Below are 17,626 nucleotides of genomic sequence, written 5' to 3'. Positions count from 1 at the left end.
TTGGGTTCATTCCAAACGCTAACCAGCACATCTACTTCTTAAAATGATAATTCCTCATAAATCGTACAAACACTCATCCACTTGTTCTTGAGAAATCAAGCTCAGGACAATTTTGGATGGATGGACAAAAGGGTGGACAGACAACCTGAAAGCATAAACACCTAGTGGAGGAGAAATAAATACAGGAAAAATGTCGGCGAAAACTGCAGACGCATGGAATAATTATATAAAATAGTTCGAAACATAAAGTCCATTTAAACTATTATACGCGGGATTTGTTACAGGGAGCATCCTGTGTTAGCAGTATACAAACCAAATATTAGCAGTATTCCAATGTTCCTGATTTTGAATTTTGAAAATTCAAAATGGCCAAATGCCATATTCATCTCTCTTCATTTACTCACATCCTAACAACAGCATAAGCCTGGGCAGTGACTGGGCCTCCCTGCTGAGTTCTCCCAGAGGACTTGTGAGAGTGCTTTCCTGGCTGATAAACGAAAGTGCCAGTAATTAATCAGCTTAAGGAGAGGAGGAGGATGACGAGATGCAGACTGAGGGCTTGCTGTTTGCCGAGCAGAGGAGCTTCCATTTCCTTGTGATTCATTAAGTGTGCCAGCTAGCACCAGCCATCTGCCAGATACAAGACAAGCTAAGTCTGGCCAGGCTACTCTGTGAAGTGCGGGTGGTGTGTGAAACTCTGGTGCCGATCCCTACCGTAGCAGTGGCTTTAGGGTTACCCAACAGAAAGCTGAAAAACTTTTAGATTGAGGCCTGGATCCGCTAGTGGGCTGCGGCTATTACAATTACTTCGCGTGAGCAAGCGACAGCAGGCAGCTGGCCTCTGGGCAGAATGTGGAGAATATCTATCGACTGGTTCTGCTCAGAGGGAGTCAGAAGTGTATACAATTTCTTGGCACTGGACTTGTGAGCTAACCCATGAAAAAGTAAGTAGGAGTACCACCCAAATGCACTGCACATTACATGGGAGTGGAAAGGCTAAGTGATTGCTTTCAATTATTTTTCTAGTGACCTTCCATTCCATATAGCAAGGCAGCGATGGAAGAATCGATAACAATCCGACTGAGTCCACAAAATCATAACGGGATCTGAAAAAGCCTGAAATTCAGCGAGAGCATCTGCCAATGCAATCAAACTCTGATTTGCTGTGATTAATCCCATTTTTCTATTCACTTCTCACAACTATATTTGTGGCTACCTTCAATAACTCCATATACAAAGTTCTCTGTTAATCTGTCTTTTTACTACAAACTGTCCCGAGATAGAAGTCATTTTCGAAGAAGCGTAAAAAAAAAAAAACTAGCAAAAGGTGCAACATTAGTGATTGTATCTTAAACCTCTAGTTGAATAGGGCCCTTATTGTACACCTTAAAAATATGTAATTCTTTGCCAAATCACTTGGCATTTAGATCAAATACTCTATGTACAGTATAGCAGTACACTGTGAAGACCATGACAGCACATTGTGAGAAAGGTCAGAGAGCTTCGAGTACAGGTAATGCTAAAACACATTACAGAGCCAAAATTACCAGACAGACAGAATCAAGCATGGCTGGGCAGCTCAGTAACCAAAAAGAAAAAACAATAACATCCACCCAGTATCCAGCAAATGTTCTTTTATGTGCTTAATGGAGCGAGGCCACTGAAGCAAGATGTTTGTTCTGGGAGTATAAAGCCACTGCAATTCTTAAGAAATGAAAGACTAAGTGTGTTGTGTTTGAATGGCATCTTGGGGCAAGGCTTTAAATGTGACTACTGAACTCTGAACCTTCACTATACACGCGCTCTATTGTTGTGTTTTTTTATTTTCTTGTGCCGGCAGGGTTTGGCTGAAGCTGAGCACATCCGCACGTGAACCCCCACAATCCCTGTGGGCTGGCAACTCACACCAAACAGAGCCAACCAGGAGTGACATCCCATATAGCATCCTTTGCCAGCTCCCATGTGGTTGGTCTGCAGGTTTTTTTTTGCCAGTGTGGATGCATTAACAACATTTCTGCTAGGTGTGAATGACAATGGAGTGTAAAGGACACCTTGGCAAATCAGAGTTACTCAAAATGTTCTTGTGAAGCATGCAAAGGTCATGCTTAAAGGAAAACCTTGTTTAATTTGAACTAAGACCACTTTGAACTGTGCTTTTAAAATAGTATTATATTTCATTAGATAATTAAGCAGGTCCCCATCGACTTCAGTTCAAAGACAATCTTTGCTATAGGGAGAGGGTTCAAATTAATGAACAAAAAAGACTACAAAGATCGAATGGATTATCGTTTGCTCAACAAAGCCAGGCAGAATTCCACATGGGTTAGCTAAATATTCCATGTTATCCCATGTAATGCCAGGAAAGAAACCCACAATAAAAACAACATGCACCATCTGGCAATTGTTGTCATTCTACAATTTATTTAAACCATAAGACATCGAATGCAACCAATAAAAAGATATTCAAAATAAAATGTGAGTGAAGTAACATCTTTATTAATAGCAAATTACAGTAAACATATTAAAAGCTTATTCGCATGTGTTGCACCGAACAGTCACAGCGAGTGCAGAACACTTGCTTGATGGGTCGTTCTAGTGTGTGCATGGGGAGAGGGTGGGGGAGTCTGAGGCGCCAACCTGATGCCAAACTGCCTGCTTGCCCCCACCCTTAGACAGATGGCAGATGAGCTGGATAATGGAGTGAACTCACGCAAGATAAATTTATCAACTTAACAATCAATCCCCGTGTTGCCATATCATCAATGATTTTCCACACGGCCACAGAATCGGCAAGACACAACAAGAGATGGCAGAATGACATGTAAATAATACGGCATTATTAAGTAGTCTTCTACACAAGCACATAACTGACTATAGATCTACAAATGGCAGGGCTTTTACATGAGTGCACTGTTTGTACACAGCTAAATATTTTCTCCATGCAGCAAAGAATGTCACAAAGTCTTGTGTCACATTAACCACAAAGCAAACAATAATATTACAGTCGATCGGCCAACAATGCAGTCAGCATCATTGGGTCACTGTAGAAAAGAGTTCAAATTCAAGGTCAAGCTCTTCCAAACTTTCTAGCTTTATAGGTAGATTAACACTTTTAAGTGGCTCTTGCTGTGAGCTCATAAAGCTTGGCACAGCTGCACCGTTTTTTTTTTGTGGATGTGCTCCGTACCCCTGCGGGGCCCATTTTGCCATTCAGTCAATAAGGCACATCAATGAAATCTGACAGGAGGAAGTAATAATTCTGTTGATCCAATACCGCATGTCAGATGAGACTGCATGAATACAGAATGGGTCTAAATGCAGACTGAAAGAGACACTAAAATGGCAGATCATCATTTGTTAAATGGGACAGTCTTTAAGCAATATATAGGGGATTCTTTTGCAATGCAAGGCTTATATTTCGTGAATCAAAAAACTGACTAGGCTAGAACAAGAACTAATAAGCATATATTAAATGTGTGCTTTTTAAATTCTAGTCTCCTACATCTTAAGGCTGGTCCTTATGGTTTTAAAGTCACACAAACAGCATAGCTAGTCACTAAATGTGTACATCTCACAATACAAATATGTGCACAAAAATAAATATCCCTCTCATTTTCATTATAATTTAATGTATTCAAGCTAAAAATCATTTAGAATTGTAGGAATTGGTAAATTCTTGTACATACACTATTGCGAGATACACTAGTATTGGGAAACCTGACTTTCCTGCCATATGTGGTTCTTCTCCAAACTGTTACAACAAAAGTAAAAAAATTGTGTAAAATATTGCGTTCACTCTTACTTGGACACCCAAACCTTTTCCAGCATGACAACATGTTTACATGGTTTGGAGAGGAAGATCTTGAGTGGCCTGCTCTAGAGCTCTGATCTCAACCCTAATGAACACCTTTGGGATAAAATGGAACACTGACTGCACCCCAGGTCTCCTCACCTACATCATTACCTGACTTTACTAACACCCTTGTAGCTGATGAACACAAATGTCCACAAGCACACTCCACAATCTAGTGCAACATCTTCCCAGAAAAGTGGAGGGAATTATAAGAGCAAATTGGGAATAAATGTGAAATGAGACGCTCAAAAAGCACATACCATCCTTATAACCATGTGTCCGCAAACCTTTGCTGATATAATGTATATTAAACCGTGTGTGCTATCTAAATCGCTCCATCCTGATGGGTAGTTCTACTATCCTACTGCTGGTTCCTATTGTTTTAAAGTCACAAAAACATCATACAGTAGCTAGTCACAAAATGTATACCAAACATCGCACAATATAAAGATATATATATATATCGTTTTTATGCAGTGTTAGAATAAACGAAAAATGTGTTCTGCTGTTTACTTAACAGGATTGAAGTGTTCAGCATACCAAAAGACAACACTGAATTTTAACATCTAGCACTTTATACCCCTTTACGGCATCGAGAATATCACCAGCTGCAAGCAGGAACGAATAAACGACGCTAAAATATACAGCGGTTCACAGGTTTGAAGGTGAGAGTTTGTGGGGAATCATATCACTCTTTATCACTCCTACTGGTCACATCACTCTCACGTGCTTTTCACGAGCGTAAAGTAAAAAAAAAAAAAAATAAATAAAAAACTATTTTTTGCATCAAAACACCTCCAGTTTCACATTGTGATAAATGCTTGGGCCCCTGTGGAGGTAGTTCACCGAATCTTTGTACAAATGAATGCTTTCAGGCCACATTGTCACGTCGCTGCTGGTGTGAACGCAAAGGAATAATAATACTTCAAAAATATCTTACTGAGCATTTCAGAAGAACCTAGCAGAGAACAGTGGGGCCGTGGTTTTGCATGCTGCAGGAAGGAGCTTTCAGATAAGCAGAGCAGGATATAATGGAATTCTCATGAGCTTTTGCTCAGGACACACCCATGTGATGTATGAGATATACTGTAGCGAGCGAGTGCAGCCGTCATTTCTTTCCCACATCAAGAGTCGTCTGGCTCGACTAAAACATAATAAAGGTCAATCATGAGCAATTCAAAAGTACTGTACTTTGCACTGTGGAAGTAGAACGACTGGATGAGACAGCCTTCAGACACAGATCGCTGATCATGCTCACGCCGCGCACACACACACAGAGAGTAGGGGATGGGAGGTTAAAGCGCCAAACGCAGACCAAAGAAAGCTCGCTTACATCGCATGAAGTCATTAAACATTCAGCTTGCACCCTCAGTTCCAGTACGATGAAGAAGATATTGGAAGGATGCATACATTACGAGCTATGTGAGCTCCACACCTCCTGGTGTGAAGACATCTTATCACACGTCCTGCAGACCACTGAGGAAACACCCCCCCCCCCCAGGGTCTGGAGGCTAAAGGAGGATGCTTGATGGGTAAGATCCAGGGTAGGGAGGGAAAAGGTGATTATCCTCCTGCTATCTTCCTCTCCAGTGGTTCAGCAGGAAGGAAGTACTGAGGGGGGGTGTCCTCCAATGTTATGATTATGCCTAGCTTCAACGTCTGCAAACTCAATCTTCTCACAGGATGCCTTCTGAGTGAAATGGGCAGACTGTGGCCCTATGATGCCCATCTCACCGTACTGACATGGACGTGATGCAGTAGACATTACATAGCGTTACATAGCAGTTTATACGATTTATTCATTTCCCATCAATTTTCTGCTGGCAAAGCATCCACAATGCTTCCAGATGAATCAAGTGGCAATTTATAGTTATATTTTACATGTGCTGAAAAAGAGCGTGTCTTTTGCTTCAGTTTTCTTTGTACATGCTTCATGGTCTCAATTAAAAAAAAAGCAGCACATCACACATTTTGCAGTGTATTGCCTCCGGTTGTGTTTCAGGCTGCTTCCTAAGGCAGTAATGTATGCAAATCTAAATTAAGTGAAAAGTCGATCTGCCACAGTACATGGAATAAAGTTTGTTGTCACCTGACCATAAGACTTTGCTTTTTGAACATCCCATTCCACCATAATATAATAACTATAATCCCATATTATTATAATAACCTCCAATCCAGATATTTCACTAGATTTTGGAGTGTGCTTGTGGAGATTTCTGCTTATTCAGCTACATGGGTGTGGTGGGTGAGGAAGCCTGGGGTGCAGTCAGCGTTCAAATTAATCTCAAAGGTGTTCAATAGGGTTGAGCTCATTGCAAGCCACTTAAGATCTACCACTTCAACCATATCTTTATGAATTTTGCTTTATGCACAGGGGAATTGTCATGCTGGGGCAGTTTTGGTCCTCTAGGTGGAGTGAAGGAAAAATGTAATGCTACTGCATCCAAGGACATCCTATACAATTGTCTGTCTCTGACTAGAGTTGGGAAGTAATAAAGTACAAATACTTAGTTACTGTACTTAAGTAGATTTTTCTGGTATCAATACTTTACACTATTTATTTTTCGGACAACTTTTTACTTTCACTCACTAAATTTTTTTTACACAAAAATCTGTGCTTTCTACTTCTTACATTTCAAACCCAGACTCGTTACTTTAGTTTTAATCCATTTGGTGACATGATCAATATTTTTTCTTCTCATTGCGCCGTTTTCTGCCCACCAACCCATTTCTTGTCATTGTGCAGCTTTTTCAATCCACAGCTGGACATTATTTCCTGGCTCTTACACACCACAGGTGTAGATTAGTGTAAACATGACTGAGAACAGAGACATTCCTGATCACCTGATCATCATCATCTTTTCTTTGTTTATGTTCTATATGATGGTTGTTCAGCCTGAATACATTCATTAGATTACAACTTTTTACATATGTTTGTATTAATATATTAATATGATGTGAGGTCCAGTTACCAGCATGACACTGAAACAGGTAGTTTTAATGGCTACTTGTCAGAACCCAAACTTCTTTACTTTAACTTGAGTGAAAAAGTGTCTTTTAAAAACATGAGTATCTGTACGTCTGCTTGAGTGAATAATGTGTGTACTTTTGTCATATCTGCCTCTGACACTGTGGTAACAGTTTGGAGAAGAATCACATATGGCTAGAAAGGTGTCTCAATACTTTTATCCATACAGTGTACATGTGAAAACTGCATTGGATTAATAAACTGAATGTGACCTCATACAGTCATAATGCTTAGACAGAATACTCTGATATGGTCAGTACAGATTGATGGTATTAATTATTAAACCAGTTCAACAAAGCATGGAAATCATTGTGCCACATCTCATATGCTTGAAATGTGCAGACTACATCTGGTGTAGTGCTTTACTTAACTGTTAATTCAATTTTCCCCCAGCATCTAAACAAAGTACTGATCGAGGTTATATATAAGAGCCAAGATGCACACTTCCCATGACTTTTCCCAGACTTTGATAAGCTGCAGTGTCACATAAACCAAACCTTTTAAGTAGATGCTGTGAGTGTAGACACACAGTGATTCACAGAGGCATCGTTAAATGTCTAAAAAAAAAACCACGCGCTATCTTTCTCTCTTTGAAGCAGGACAATTAACGTGTTGCTCTGGATGTGCAGGGATACATGTAGAGCAGAGCTGAATAAAAGACCGATCATGAAAAACGTGGACTGAAAATGCCGCCACCTGCCAAAAAAAGGCTGAGATCCGCTGGCTCTCAATCGTACGCTGACACACATACATTCAAAAACATGCACTACAGGGACTGTTAAAACCACCCTGTCTTCGAGTGAACAAACAGTGTGGGGGAGTAAATATGCCCTAAACTGATCACACAAAGAATCTGACATGATGCAGGGTAGCTGCAAAGGAAGTACCAATTTTCTCTTCGTGTGTGGCTGTGCAGCTTCGAAACTGCACTTCGCTGTCATCATGATGCCCTTTGTTGCATTTGGTCCGAACAACAACGAAAACCCAAAGCGCAGAAGAGTATAGAGGATCCTTCTTACCACCTCCGCTCATGTCAGCGAACGTATGCGTTCTTGATGCCACCAGGAGACATAAGCCTCCATTAACAGACAAGGTCTAGCCTGGCTTAGTGGAGAAAGAGAGTGGGAGAGGGCTCCTGCTGAGACAGCTTGAGCAATGTGAAATGTGACTGACTCAACCTCCCTCAGCACCTAAAGAGCAGATGGAACAGCGAGCCGAGAAAGCTCAAAGGGTTTTACAAGATGGCCATTTGATGCTGCAGTGCTAACTGTCCGCTACGCGCCTAACCTGCTGCTGAACCAAGCCATTTAATCAGTGCTGAGCGGTGGAGGAATATGTACTTTAAATTGAATCGCATAAGTGAAATCAAAATAAACATTGGGGATCCCACAAAGCATTAATGAAATACAATTTTCTAGTCATTAGCCAGAATTTATTGTTTCACAAATAATCCATTTAGGGGCTTGTAAAGTTGCTTATATGTTGCTTTCATTACCTGATTAGCTTTTTGACAATCGGGTCATTAGTCACCATATAACAAATTTACAATCTACAGGTTTATATTCCCCTGAGAATCCTGCTTTAAAAAAGTGCCACATTCAGCTGTTATGAAGGACGCAGTTCCCATCAGCAGGCAGTGGCTCCCTGACTCCTACCATCATGCGTCCTCCAGACTAGCAGACCACATCCCACTCCCACTAATAAATCACATCCCTACACAATAGAAGACTCTATTGTCAGGGATTCACCCTGCCACGCCCCCCTCTGTAGCTGTCAGGGATTCACCCTGCCACGCCCCCGTCTGTAGCTGTCAGAGATCCACCCTGCCACGCCCCCCTCGATAGCAGTCACGCTGCTTCCCAAGATTACCGACAGCTGTGGCTCATGAAAGATCAGACTACATAAACTCACGTTCTTGAGTCACAGGCTGTCGGTCGTTATATTGTATCGGCGAGTATGTGGCTGTTAACATTTCCCGGTTTCCTTCCGAACGAGCCAAGATTGCCCTCTGTATTTCCCTCCTGTCTGGAGAAGTTCTTGCCAAAGCCAGCTCACTATGGAGCGCCAAAGGGGGCAAATTCGGCTCACTCGCCGAATTCAGCGGGCTGCTTCTGGGGAAGTTGGGGATAGAGGTGGTGGATCTCCACTACAGTCCCCTTGAGGAGGAAGGTGCTCCATTCCAAGGTTCTAAAGAGCACGCGGCTCCGTGCCGGATCTCCCATGAGCCTGCAGCTCAGCCCCAATGTTTTGATGAGAGGGCCTGTTTTCATCTCAGGGTCTCTACCAGCGTGCTGCTGTGTTCCGGGGTTCTCGTGGACGCACCACACCATCTCCGAGCGTCGGCGAGCACACCATGCCGTCACAGAGCTTCTACAGGCGTGCCGCTCTGTTCCGAGGTTCCCGTGGGCATGCCACGCCGCCACAGTGTCTCCAGGAGCGTGCTTTCCCGCCACAGTGTCTCCAGGAGCGTGCTTTCCCGCCACAGTGTCTCCAGGAGCGTGCTTTCCCGCCACAGTGTCTTCACGAGAGCGCCGCGCCGCCACAGAGTCTTCACGAGAGCGCCGCGCCGCCACAGAGTCTTCACGAGAGCGCCGCGCCGCCACAGAGTCTTCACGAGAGCGCCGCGCCGCCACAGAGTCTTCACGAGAACGCCGCGCCGCCACAGAGTCTTCACGAGAGCGCCGCGCCGCCACTGAGTCTTCACGAGAGCGCCGCGCCGCCACAGTGTCTTTACGAGAGCGCCGCGCCGCCACAGAGTCTTCACGAGAGCGCCGCGCTGCCACAGAGTCTTCACGAGAGCGCCGCGCCGCCACAGAGTCTTCACGAGAGCGCCGCGCCGACACCTCCGGTCACAGAAGGCGAAGTGACTCCTCCGAGTCCCTTTCCAGACGACGCCACATCCCAGAGCCCCTTCCAAGGCGACATCTCGCCCACGGAAAGCTCGGCTCCGCCCCAGGTCCCTCAAGAGACCTCGGCTCCGCCCCAGGTCCCTCAAGAGAGCTCGGCTCCGCCCCAGGTCCCTCAAGAGACCTCGGCTCCGCCCCAGGTCCCTCAAGAGAGCTCGGCTCCGCCCCAGGTCCCTCAAGAGAGCTCGGCTCCGCCCCAGGTCCCTCAAGAGTGCTCCGCCCAGCTTCTGGCTCCTCCCGAGAGCTCGTCTCCGCTCCAGGCTCCTCCCGAGAGCTCGTCTCCGCTTCAGTGTCCCAAAGAGAGCTCCACTGATGTCGTGGACCTCCAGGCGAGCCCTTCTCCGCTCGTGGATCTCCAGGCAGGCTTCACCTCATTTCCAGGCTGCTCAGTAGGCTCCGATCTGCTCCTAAGGGTCCCAAGGAGCGCCCCTACGCCCAGGGGTTTCCCTGTGCACTCACCCCGGCTCCAGGACTGCGAAAGGGAAGTTGAACCGCTGCCCCCGGGTTCCACCGACGGCGACGGCTCACCCCACAGTCCCGCAGAAGGCGACGGCTCGTGTCCAGCGCCCGCAGAAGGCGACGGCTCGTCTCCAGCGCCCGCAGAAGGCGACGGCTCGTCTCCAGCGCCCGCAGAAGGCGACGGCTCGTCTCCAGCGCCCGCAGAAGGCGACGGCTCGTCTCCAGCGCCCGCAGAAGGCGACGGCTCGCCCCCGGGCTCCGCAGAAGGCGACGTTTCGCCCCCGGGCTCCGCAGAAGGCGAAGTTTCGCCCCCGGGCTCCGCAGAAGGCGACGTTTCGCCCCCGGGCTCCGCACAGGCGACGTTTCGCCCCCGGGCTCCGCAGAAGGCGGCGTCTCGACCCCGGGCTCCGCAGAAGGCGACGTCTCGCCCCCGGGGTCCGCAGAAGGCGACGTCTCGCCCCTGGGCTCCGCAGAAGGGGACGTCTCGCCCCCGGGCTCCGCAGAAGGCGACGTCTCACCCCCGGGCTCCGCAGAAGGCGACGTCTCACCCCCGGGTCCTCTTCAGGGCGAAGGATCGCATCCAGGCTCCACGCAGGGCGAAGGATCGCATCCAAGCTCCACGCAGGGCGAAGGATTGCATCCAAGCTCCACGGAGGGCGACGTCTCGCCCCCAGGTCCTCTTCAGGACGACGGATCGCCCACAGGATCCCCGCATGGCGACGTCGGTCCTCCAGGTCCCTCTGACGGCGACGTCGGTCCTCCAGGTCCCTCTGACGGCGACGTCGGTCCTCCAGGTCCCTCTGACGGCGATGTCGGTCCTCCAGGTCCCTCTGACGGCGACGTCGGTCCTCCAGGTCCCTCTGACAGCGACGTCGGTCCTCCAGGTCCCTCAGAGGGTGGTACGACGTTCCTGGTCTCCGCCCGGGACGTCCTCCACTCCCCGGTCATTGTCATGGTTGGCGTCCAGTTCCGGTTCCCCGCCATGGAGATCGCTCCGGCTTCAATCCCCGCCAGGGGCTTTACTCAGCCTCCCGTCAGCACCGAGGGCGTGGCTCCGTTCCGGATCCTCCTGCAAGGTGTTGTTCCATGCCGGCTCTCCGCAGAGGATGCTCACCAGGCCTCCGTTGCTCCCAGGCGTCTAAGGAGGCCTTCCTCGGAGTGCCCTGGCCCGCCTGGCATAGGTGGGTTTTGGGGCGTCAGGTGTCGCCCCTGGATGGGGGGGTACTGTCAGGGATTCACCCTGCCACGCCCCCCTCTGTAGCTGTCAGGGATTCACCCTGCCACGCCCCCGTCTGTAGCTGTCAGAGATCCACCCTGCCACGCCCCCCTCGATAGCAGTCACGCTGCTTCCCAAGATTACCGACAGCTGTGGCTCATGAAAGATCAGACTACATAAACTCACGTTCTTGAGTCACAGGCTGTCGGTCGTTATATTGTCAAGATGGACAATCGCGTGGCTGCTCGACCGCCGGCTGTATATGCGAATTCCACTTCCGACTTGGATTACTCATTGCCGAAGGCTTTATGGATTATGCTTGGGACATTCAAACTCATAGCGGACAACGCGTATCGAGCGGATGTCTTTGTTTGTTGTTTTCAACGGCTTATGAGTGTTTTTGTGTTGTACGGTTGTTGAAATAAAAGGACAATGATCGGACTATATCGGCTTCCGCGTCTGCAGCCTGACATCTATGTTGTGAAATCTGGTCCGAAGTCTTTTGGGTCAGAGGCGAGGCATGAAATCACCACGAGAAAAAAGAAATGGCCTGGACATTAGGCATGACCACAAAACCTTTAGTTTAGCTAGTTAAGCTAGTTACAAGCAACACTCTACTAGTGTCCCTTCATTTTTTAAATCCATGCTAATCTGGATTTCTTTCTGCCCCTTCCAAGAGGAATTTTCTTGCACATTATCCTTTTCATGCTGGCTATAGAGGTTTTGTTGAGGGGAGGGCAAAGCCTTTAGAGACATAATCTGTCACAGTCTCAAAGGCCACGCTGTCTGTCTCTGGCTCAACATGACCAGACTGGAAGAAACCCAGTCACCCTTCTTTCTGCTATGGTTACTAGGGAAGTTGCTTCAAGGACCTGGTGACGTAGAGCTTCACCACATTAACCAATGGGCCATGTTCCACTATTGGTTGCTTGGAAATGATGTCTGTGTTTAATGACTGAAAGCTTATTGCTGAATCTGCTGTTATGGAGAGATGAGTGGCCAAACCCATAACACACGATGAGCAGTGCTGGAGAAAAAGCTCGAGTTGACTGGAAACAATGACATTAGCTGTAGTAAATGTTGCATTTCCACTGAGAATAAGCAGCCTCTTTAACAAGCCTGGGAAATGCATCAGGATAACTCTGTACTTTGGTCATTCAGAGCTCTGTCAAGCGACATCAATCCCATGTGAATGTAATTGCAAAGCAAACACACGTTTTTCTGGCCTTAGTCTAATATATGCTTCTATCTTGTTATTAGGTAAGAAAGCTACAAATAGCATAGCATTTAAAACTCTCAGCTGTGTTACTCTGGCTGTGATTTCAAAGCAGGAGGAGGTACTGTAACATCAAGATCAGACAAGCTTCACACAGCACTCTGGGAGGAGACACGTCTGAATGCGTTGTCATTCACTTTGAGTTACGTGCATAGAGGACCCATAAGCAGGTCCTCCTGCCTCAACAAGTTCAAATTTGCACTTCAAAAGTTGAACTCTGTGACTACTAAAGGCTCAGAACCTTTACAGCACATAGATGGAGGACTGAAAGACAAAAAGGAAGCAAAAGAAAGAAAAAATGCAGTTCTCTTCCTGGAGAAGTGCTTTTCCTATCTCTGTTAGTATGGAGGTCATGTAGTGGGCTTGGTTTGGCAGCCTGTGTGTGTGTGTGTGTGTGTGTGTGTGTGTGTGTGTGTGTGGGTGATAGATGATGGAGTTAAAACAGTGTGTCTGCTTCCTTGCTGCACCAACAGAGAGGTGTGGGGTCATTCAGTTTAAGGAACCATGTAAGGAACGATTTGTATATACAAAAACAGATTTTGTCTCTTTGCTCATAGTCTGCTGAATAAACACTCAAAATAAATAAGCAAAGGTTAAGAAAAGTAATTTATTAACATGAAGTTGATGCAAATTAGATTCTTGAGTGGCAGATACGAAGTAAGAGGTTTAAGCTCTTTCAACACTTTATTCTTGCCAAGGCAAAAAAAATGAAGAAAATAGTTTGTGTTTTGTTAGTAAACACTGTCTGGTATAAGAAATTAAAGCACTAAGGCCAAATTGCCCCCCCCCCCCCCACGACAGCTCATTAAATGTTTTCCCATGCTCCAGCAGCAAATGAAACGTTTTCACTCAACCAAAGCTGTAACTAAATTAGAGTTTATTGTCAAATTTGTTCCACGTGCCATCCGTGACATTATTTAATACTTTTTAATAAGCCTCAGCCAGTCAGTAACGGGGACTAAATTGATTTTGCATTATATCTGTTTTTAATAGCGAAAATGTTTTTTGTTTTTTTGGACAAAGAACTTGTATTAAAACCCCAAAGCAGGAATTGATCAATATTAATTAGCTACAGAAAAGAAATTCTGAAAAAAAAAAAATTGGTTAATAAATATAAAAAATATTTCGAGAGGTGTTTTTCTATGTATCGTTTACTGTATTCTAGCATGAAATGTAGAATGAAATTAATTGCTTCTGCAAAATGACCTCTACGGCAGTTCATATTTATGATTCTCCTTGACAAAAATGAAATTAGTAAAACATTATTTATAAAACAAACCTAAAAAATATCAAAATTTCACACAAGAACTAAAAGTCTGTCTGATGCAGATTCATTACTTTTCTTACAGAGACATTTTGGAGCTCCAGAGAACTATTAATTGGAGAAGAAACAAGTTCAGAGAAAGCACCGCAGGGTGCCAGGTGACAGCAAACAGAAAAGACTGGCAAAGAATTGATGACGAGGCCTCTCCTGGTGGAAAAGACTCTGAAGGTCAGCCAAAGCGAGACAAAATTATATAGACGAACCAGGAAAAAAGTATCCTATCAAGGACTGTGAGAACCTTTCGATCTTCTTTTGTCAGAGGTACAAAAGAGGTTTTTCTGAACTTGAAAGAAAAAAGCTGCACCGCTATAGAAGGGCAGTTGCAGACAATAAGGGAAAGCTCCTTCAGTACAAATGAAGCCATTACTGCATAAAACAGCAATCACTAAACAGCTTGCTTGGTTGAAAGGAAACTCTCGATGTTAATTCTCACCTTTTCCCCATAAGGCTGGCAGGCTTGGCCAGACCCAGATTGCTCTTGTTGGGCTGTTTCTTGCGGCGGGTGAGCTTCTTACGTCCAGGGACCATAGCAGACACTTCCTCTGTTGTATGTGCCGGGCTGCTGCTGCCTTTGCTGTTCAGGTCTCGCAGTACATCGTAATTGATTTTGCTCGAAATCTTCTTTTGTTCCAACATCTTCTCTATTGCTTCTCCTGCAGTGCTGGCCCGAATAGGCTCTCGGCGTTTGGACGATTTCTTTGGCTGTCCAGTCGCAAAGAGAGAGAAATTAGACAAGCTGGGAAGGACAAAGCTCAGAACTGAAAAATATATAAAGAATCAGTACTGAAAAGCTGCTCTGCTCTACTCTGACTTACTAAAACACAGATATGTGTTACACCTTTGCCAAGCATAGATAAGGTTCTAAATTCAAAACATATATTTATTCACAGAAATTACCTCCACACTGTCCCTCGTGGGACCAGCGGAAAATTACGTGAACCTCATACATGGCCGAATGCAGCCTTTAGAAGTGATTCAGCTTGTCAATCATCTAATTTTATCATATAAATTTTATCTAAAAAAATAAACAGAGTTTATGTCTGAGAGCGGAGCAAATCCCAGACCGCTCTGACTTCTGTGGGCCTGGTTCTCAGCATCATATTAGAGGTCCAGGGGTCCGAATATTGACATAAAGAGGTTAAGTGAACACAGCACAGGGAGTCTGAGCGGAAACCAGAGGTGCAGCTTGGTTCAAATGGAACGTGTGTAGATCCCAGTGACAGGGATATGTTTAAGAACCCAGGGACAAGGACCTTGGATTACTGTTGACACACTCACCTTCTCCTTATAAATTCCTTGCTCTTTCTCCCTAGCTATCCTCTCTTCTTTTTCTGAAAAGACCAGAACAAATATAAATCAGAGGATTTGTTGGAGACTTAAAGAAAAAAATAAAGTTAGGAGACATTACACTATAATAAGAGTAGATACAGTAATAAATGATGTATTTATATTCCTTAAAGAAAATAACAGGCAGTAATCCATCTAAACCACCAAAATGTTTAATTTTCATTTCTTTTCTAATTTTAAATTTCTCATTTAGAAAAACATTTTTTGGAGCATTAGTCTTGTTATAGCACTGTATGTACACTGATCAGAAATAACTTTATGACCACTGACAGGTGAAGTGATTAACACTATTTCTTAATCATGGCAATTGTTAGTGAGTGGGATCAAAGTTGACGTGTTAGAAGCAGGAAAAATGGGAAAGCATAAGGGGTTTGCTAAGGGTCAAATTGTGGTGTTTAGACGACTGGGTCAGAGCAAAACTGAAGCTCTTGTGGGATGTTCCCAGTCTGCAGTGGTCAGTATCTAATAAAAGTGCTCCAATGAAGGAAAAGTGCTAAACCGGGCGGTCAAGACTCATTCATGCATGTGGGGAGTGAAGACTGGTCCGTGTGGTCCGATCCAACAAACGAGCTCCTGTAGCTCAAATTGCTGAAGAAGTTAATGCTGTTAATGCTCGATGGGTCAGAACTGTTTTAGCAGCAAAAAGGGGGACCAACACAATATTAAGGAGGTGGTCATAATGTTATGTCAGTGTATTAAGTATTATACAACGGTTAGTTCTGGACCATGTGACTATATTTACTATAACCTCTGTTGCTAGTTCCAAACCGTTATTAGAGTAGTGTTAGTGATATCATCAGTGGAAAAATAAAACCAAAAACTTTTGGTTATTCTGAATGTCAACATTAAGTAAATACCTACAGCACTCACCTAGCAAGCTTGATATTTCTTAAGAATGAAATGATATATAAAATATACACCGATTTGTTGGCATTGTTATTGGATAAAAAAAAGGTTATAAGAATGGCAATTTATTAAGGTAACATCCCACACATTTTTAATATAATCACATTTATCCTAAGCACATTAAATAACCTTTAATGTGTTTTTCTATAACGCTGGATGAAATCAGAAAATACACTGCAAAGTATCTGATACCACTCAATCTATCTAAATCCTCTGAGGTTCCAGGTCAACCCATCTATAATAAACTCTCCATTTCAGCGCACTCCACGCATTTTATATTTATTTAATAATTTAGACCTTTAGAATCACACTTTTTTTTTGGCAAAATGTTTTTTTTTTCCTTTGACCATTAACCCGTGTTTCTGTCGAAGTTCCAGTAGTGTATAAACTCCAGATGTTTATTTTTATGGTCAGATAAAAGAAAAAAATCTTTCTTCTAGCATGCCTTCCCAACAGATTGCTGGAATGTCTAACTCTGGTCTGGTTGTTTTGAACTGCTTAATTAATCCGTGGGTATGAACATTTTAGGGAATGTAGACATTTTTATAGCCGCTGAATTATGTATGAAGGTCAACACACGTTCAGCTTATTACATTTGTGCACTCTTTAATTGTCCACGTGCCGATTTACGACTAACAGAATTTGGCCTCTGAGTCACCACGTATTTATACGCCAATGAAACAGGATATTACGACTGACCAATGATTTGAACATGATTTAATTCTATTCATAAACTATTCCATTGTCAATATTTGTGAAACATTCACTATATGGACAAAAGGTTGTGGACACCTGACCCTAAAATTCGTATGTGCTTTTTAAACATCCCATTCCACATTTAGTCTGTTATAATCTCCATTCTTCTGGGAAGATGAATGAACACTAGATTCTGGAGTGTACTCAGGAAGATTTGTGCTCATTCAGCCACAAATCTGAGTAATGTCAGGTATGTCAGGTAGTAATGCCTGGGGTGTTCAAATATAACCCAAGAGTGTTCAATAGAGATGCGGTCGGAGATCTATAGCAGGCCACTCCAGCGCTTCCACTCCAACCCATGTCAACTATAAAGTCATGAAGTTCGCTTTGTGCACAGGGGCATTCTCAAAATTTAATGCTACCATCTCCAAAGACATCCTAAAGATTTCTGTGCCTCCACCTTTGTGGTATCAGTTCGAGGAAGAACAAAATATTCAATGCATATTTAATGCAGTTTTTTCCTACGATGAATTCAGTCCAATCGATTATTAGATTATGATGAAAATGATCAAGTTTGCTCAAAGCATTTGCTTTGACAGCAGGATACACTCATAT

The 17,626-nt window shown here is 44.4% G+C and overlaps 1 protein-coding gene across 2 annotated transcripts in view; it reads right to left on the bottom strand.

The window, feature by feature from the left end:
* The window catches only part of brf1b (BRF1 general transcription factor IIIB subunit b), a 61,499-nt gene that overhangs the window by 4,997 nt on the left and 38,876 nt on the right, over window positions 1–17,626 (bottom strand). For both annotated transcript variants that reach the window (XM_083561955.1, XM_083561954.1), the window contains exons 15-16: window positions 15,341–15,393; window positions 14,496–14,764 (exon numbers count right to left, since the gene is read on the bottom strand). In XM_083561955.1, coding sequence (XP_083418081.1) covers window positions 14,496–14,764; window positions 15,341–15,393 — 322 coding nt within the window. The remainder of the gene's footprint in view (window positions 1–14,495; window positions 14,765–15,340; window positions 15,394–17,626) is intronic.

This window comes from Silurus aristotelis (genome assembly GCF_946808225.1).
Source record: "Silurus aristotelis genome assembly, chromosome: 15".
Lineage (NCBI taxonomy): Eukaryota > Metazoa > Chordata > Actinopteri > Siluriformes > Siluridae > Silurus > Silurus aristotelis.
The sequence above is the reverse complement of the archived record's forward strand: the minus strand, read 5'-3'. Positions and strand labels throughout refer to the sequence as shown.